Below are 6,000 nucleotides of genomic sequence, written 5' to 3'. Positions count from 1 at the left end.
GACTACTTGTGATGGTTCCAGAGGGTTTGGCAAAAAACATTTGAGAACAAGTGGCATCATGAAGACCAAAAGACACACCAGACAGGTCAGGGATAACGTTGTGGAGAGATATAAAGCAGGGTTAGGTTATAAAACAATATAACAATCTTTGAACATCTCATAGTTGATCATCAGCACTGACTAATCCATCATACAAAAAAAGAAATGCTTTTGCCGCTACTACATGCTCATCAAGACGTTGCTGCCCACCTATACCAACAAGTAAGGTAAGGAGATTGTCAATGAGTTGCAGACAAGCAGATCCTAATAACTCTAGAAAAGCTTTAGAGGTCCACAGCTCAGATGGACGGATCTGTTAATAAGCTATAAGCTATTAGTTATGGACTCCACAAATATGCTCTTTATGGATGAGTGGTTTGAAGAAAGCCATTGTTTAAAGCAGAGGTTCCCAAACTGTGGGGCGCGCCCCCTAGGGGGGGCGCCGTGTCATGAACATTGTATGCGCTCGGTTTTTACCTTAGAATGGCCAACTCTCTGTTATTCCTATGTCAATACAGTAGAGGCTTCCACACTTCCCATATTTGTGTCCTCTGTCACTTTTATCAGCAGTTAAAACTGTTTAATCCGTTGTTAACATGTTGTAACCTGTTTTTCCAAGCCGCCTTTAAACGCAACATGAGCGCTACGACGCTCGCGCTGGGTTTCCACCTGTGAAGGAGACCTGCTGCTGCTGTGCGGAGCTACGTAGGTTTGTGTTAGAATCACAGCAGCAAACCAGCAACACGCAAAGAACTTTTCACAGTTTTTCCCTCCAAACTAACCGACTGAGTTGAGTAAAGCTGTTGGATGCAGGTAATGTTAGCTAAAAGATGACTAGCTAATATCAATACAGAACCTTAAGCTTAACAAGTACCTTGTAGGCTACCGATGTTGGTGTCTATTTTCAGGTTACAACATGTTAACAACGGATTAAACAGTTTTAACTGCTGATAAAAGTGACAGAGGACACAAATATGGGAAGTGTGGAAGCCTCTACTGTATCAAATTGACATAGGAATAACAGAGATTTGGCCATTCTAAGGTAAAAACCCAGCGCATACAGTGTTCATGTCTTGTTTTTCTTTCATCCAGACGGCTTCCTGCGCCCCCCCTGCAATGACACGGCGCCCCCAATAGGGGGCACGCCCCACAGTTTGGGAACCTCTGCCCTAAGGAATGTTCTGTGGTCTGATTGAGAGCAAAATGTTATTGATTTTTTTTTTTTTTTTTTGGTTATTCAAAGTGCTAAGAGCAGTTTGAATAACCAAACTGCTCTTAGCTCTTCCCATCACTTTTCCATGTGGTGAAAAGTGATGGCAGTATCATGCTGTGGAGATGCTTTTTCTTCCAACTGGGTTCTCGAAAACAGATCAGTCCTGGAGGAAAATCTGTTCAAGGCTGCAAAAATACTTCAAACTGTGACCGACATTCATCTTCCAAACATGTTTATGAACTCTTCCAGACTGACTTGAATCCAATGGATAACCTGTAGGTAGACTTGAAAATTGCTCTTTGCTGATGCTCTCCATCAAATGTGAATGAACTTCTGCTGTTTTCCAAAGAAGAATGGGCAAAAGTTTTGGTGTCTGACAGTACTCAAATTTCTTGCAGCTGTAATGGACTTAGAGAGACTAAGCACAATGGTATGCCACACTTTTCACATTTTAACTACTAAGATCCAGTTAAAAAAAGAAAAAAAGGATGCATCACCTGCTCTATCATACAAACATGTTCAGGTTTAGTAGTTTCAAGGTGCTTTAAAAGGCATTTCTGATGGTTTTACTGGTGTATGCAGCTTTAATCTAATATGTATTTTATAAAACGCAACAAAGGAGCAGGTTACTCTGCATATTGAGCATTAGAAAGACCAAATGCAATGGCTGCTGAAGTGGATTCTTGATATCTCCAGGTTTCCACCCCCCCTAGGGATATCAAGAAGACGCAGCAAAAATGAGAAACAGTTTAATTTCGCTATTATTTCAACCTCCTAATAATTGCGCAGTGGGGGCATGTAGTACTGTAATTCATTCTCATTAGAGCTTTTTTACTCTTCCTACTGAGGAGATAGTTATGCAGCTCATATGGCCAATTAAAGCACAGAATGAAAGAGACACTTCTCGGGACAAAAAAAAGCCAACCACTAAGAGTGGGGTCTCGTGTGAATCTATCAGGAGGATATGGATATTAAAAGTTCTTCTTTTGTTTCATGGGATCGAAAACAAAAATTTGCGATTATTCCCCGCAAGATATAGCAAAAAATCAGAGAGAGTAGAACACGCTGGTTGAAATAGCTTTGTGACCCGTGCATAACTCATAAACTGCAGTGCGGCATCAGTTGTATTAATATCACACAGTGCATCCCAGTGTATCCTCGCGCAGATGAATATTTAATTCCCACAGACCTACGGAGCCTGTTGTGCAAATTGAAGACGCGCCTCAAATGGCGCAACGTTCGCAACGACACAATCTGCAGGGCACGACGGTGCCTCATGATGAACGGGTCTTAATTTTAAACATCTGGTTGTGACCGGGAGGAGCGCAAGCAGTGGACGCATTACACCAAAACAGAACACGCAGAGAGGAGGGTGTGTGTGTGTGTGTGTGTATGGGTGGAGGAGTGGGGGGGGGGGGGATCATCTCAACACCCTGCAGGGGGAGAGACTGAATCTGGAGCAAAACTTGAGACTTACCCCGTTTGAACATTTTGCAGGTCTGTGTCTGTATATGCGCTATTTGGTCCTGCGTCCTGCGCGTCTCATCGAGTCGTATATTCCAGGCTTTTGAAACTTGCGCCTTTCACTTTTTGGAGTCGATCGGAAGCGGATTCCCCCGGAGGGGAGGTGGACTGGTTGGTGGTGGGTCCGGTCGGGTGTAAGAATGTCCGGCTGCCACTCCTCTGGTTCTCCGTGCGCTCCCGTGGATTCAGCACGGAGCCGCAGACTGCCGTGGGGGGGTTTTGACCAAAAAACCCCAATAAGCTCCTTTCTCCTGAGATAAAACAAAAATAAAAAATAAAATAAAAGTCCGACAAACCTCACTGGGAGGTTGCAAACGAGGGGACAGACAGATAGTTGCTGTGAAACCGGTGCAAATAAATCGGTTCTCCCAAGTCCAGCGTGTCAGGACGCACAGCAGAACCCCCCTCGCCCAACCAACTCCTTCCAGACCCGAATGACCGCACAGGCTTGCAGATTAGTTTTTTTTTTTCTTTGGTCAAGTGAGACCCCCGCACCACCACCACCAACAAAATCCAAATAAAACAAGCTGTTAAATGTCAGACGGCCATGCCCCGTATTCTCATCCAAAATCGCATCACAGTCGTCCGAACCTGTAATTATCATAAATTATGTGGATTCACATTGCGCCTTTGATGTCAGATTTCTGAGCGCATGACTCCTCAGAAATCATCTCTATCGATGTGGACTTTGATTCCGTCGCCTTTCTCAAAAGATCCCGCTCCTTCTCCCGGCTCTCACCTCTGCTTACATTTCTGACACCTTATCTGGGAAGATCTCTCGTCGGTCTCCAACTATGGATCAGATCGCTGCGCGCCTAGGGGAGGAAGGAAAGAGTGATACCGCCTCAGCCCCTCCACAGGGCAGCGCGCTGCTCCATCCCTCTTCACTGCCAAGTGTCCCTGTCTGCACCAGCCTGGGACGCATATTATCTGACTCTGAAGGTCCGCCTGACACATCTGAGATGGGGGGAAGAAAAATTATATATATATAAAATAATAATAATAATAATAATAATGATAATAATAATAATAATAATAATAATAATAATAATAATAATAATAATAATAATAATAATAATAAAATAATTTATGTATAGTTTACTGTATATAATTTTATTTAGTATTTGTTGGTTAATGTTTCACTTTGATTTTTCGTCTAACTGATCGTGTATTTTTTTTGGAGGGGGGATGAGGAAGAGTTGGACATCGTTAATTAAAAAAACAAAACTAAGGGTGATGCTAGGGAGGAAGAATTACCTTAATGGGGGTATTACGTAACAATTACAACGGAATACAAATTCGCTGTATTTTTAAATAAAGTTGAAAAATTCCTGGGCAAAAGTATATCAGCTTCAATCTTTTTATTGTACTTCTATCGCAAGCCATGTTGCTTTCTTTATTTGTTTCATGTCCCTTTTATTTTTGTTTTCTAAACTTCATAATTACCTTCATTATTACCTTCTAAAACATTTTCTTGTATGTGTTTCGGTTTTGTGAGGGCGAACAGTTCTAGCTAAATATCGTATCAGACGATTCGACGTAAATGGAAGGTGCTCTGTAGAAGAAGAAGAACGTAACTTGTATTCTGGTCCGCCGCTGTGCCATCGATGAGTTCGGTGCTCGTCTTATCGTGCCTTTCCTCCTCTAGCGATTGGATTGGCCTTTCTGTCGCTCACGTGCTTCTTGTTTGGAAGTGAGCAAACATGGCTGCGCCCACGACCGAAGTGGAGATAGTTCCAGTCAAAAAGCCTACAGGTAAAGGAAACATGTCGCTAATGAAACATGTAATGTGTCCTGTCGTTTCATGTTCGTTCAGTGTTTTATTAACAGTGTGAGTCAGATACATTTTTACCGGCTTTCTTGCACGGTCTAGTAGGAGAGATAACATGATGTTTTAAATGTCTCTAATTCACACGCCAACACGTTCAATATCACAGCTGATTCATTTTGAGTTAATTACAACATTTCTTTTACGGTGCATGAATTCTGTCTTTAGTTTTAAACTTATCATGTTCCATGAGCAAATAAACTCAGAGTTTTCTATTAGGAAAACATGCTGAAATAAGTGTTTTTTAAGCAAATATGAACATGGAAAGCCGTCAGTTGGTATAATTACTGCAAAAACTACACCACGTCTTTAAATGCTTTAAACTATTTTCCTGATTCGATGGCTTTCCACTTTAAACTTTGCTTCCTTTTTGAATAACTTAAAATAACACAAAATGGTTCTTCTTATATTTGAGTAGACTGCCTCTGCTTTTTGTCAGAATTAAAAGTAGACTATGCGTTTGCTTAAGACTTTTATTAAATGAAAAGGAAGTGCTAAGGAAATGGGCTGGTTGTCTGTGTAAGAGAGGAAATACTATTTATGGAGTTGTTTTGGAAAGGATTCTTGGCACCTCTTTGGGTCAAGCTGACCTGACACCCTCCCTTCCCTTGCGTACAAAGCACAAAGTTGGACCAAATATGACTTGGAAAGGATGCTGTTTGGACAGGTAAAAACAACAACCTCTGATGAATTGGCTTATTCGGCAATTCTGAAATGGAGCAGATGTTGAGGTCAAAAGGTCCCGAATATTTTCAAGGAAGTTCAACAGACACCCAGTGTTGGAGGGTGCCAGGATCCTCACGTAAATCAAGGGTAGCAATACCATTGGTCGAAACTTTCCAACTTACAGCAGTGAAGATGAGATTGTATAAAAAAGGGTGATGTTAAGAATACAAGGACATTTTTGGTTTTTGTATTGATAAAGCTGTAAGACGAATCAGTGGAAGTGTGTAATAAATCTCCATACCCGTCTAAGGCCAAGCAGCAAGGTCTTGTGTCCGTTATTCCTTACTTATATATTTGAGAGTTTAGCCACCTTTCAATTCTCCAACATCTGTTGTAGATGCAAGAGAAGTACTCGTTTTGAGTACATTATTATTATTATTATTATTATTATTATTATTATTATTATTTTTAAATCCATTTTGAGATAAAAACAAAAAAATAAGAAATTAGCTAATTGAACTTTTTAATGATACCTTAAACTGTTATGTTGTTCAGGGACGGGAAAAATAGGCAAACGTTTATCAAAATATCCATATCAGCTAGTATTTTATTGCTCTTATTCTTGCTCTTACTGTAGACTGTGAAGATACAAAATGCATGTTTCAAAGAGTAAGATGAGCAATCATATTTTTACACAGAGTCGGGCAGCCTTTTAATAAAAACTAAACTA

General features: G+C 40.8%; 1 protein-coding gene across 1 annotated transcript in view; it reads left to right on the top strand.

The window, feature by feature from the left end:
• Window positions 1-4,376: 4,376 nt before the first annotated feature.
• dph1 (diphthamide biosynthesis 1) overlaps window positions 4,377-6,000 on the top strand; it is an 80,043-nt gene continuing 78,419 nt past the window's right edge. Inside the window, exon 1 of the mRNA XM_014998854.2 lies at window positions 4,377-4,531. Coding sequence (XP_014854340.1) covers window positions 4,480-4,531 — 52 coding nt within the window. The 5' untranslated portion in view covers window positions 4,377-4,479. The remainder of the gene's footprint in view (window positions 4,532-6,000) is intronic.

Source organism: Poecilia mexicana, unplaced genomic scaffold (genome assembly GCF_051168715.1).
Source record: "Poecilia mexicana isolate PSO_F unplaced genomic scaffold, ASM5116871v1 scaffold_13, whole genome shotgun sequence".
Taxonomy (NCBI): Eukaryota; Metazoa; Chordata; class Actinopteri; order Cyprinodontiformes; family Poeciliidae; genus Poecilia; species Poecilia mexicana.
The sequence above is the reverse complement of the archived record's forward strand: the minus strand, read 5'-3'. Positions and strand labels throughout refer to the sequence as shown.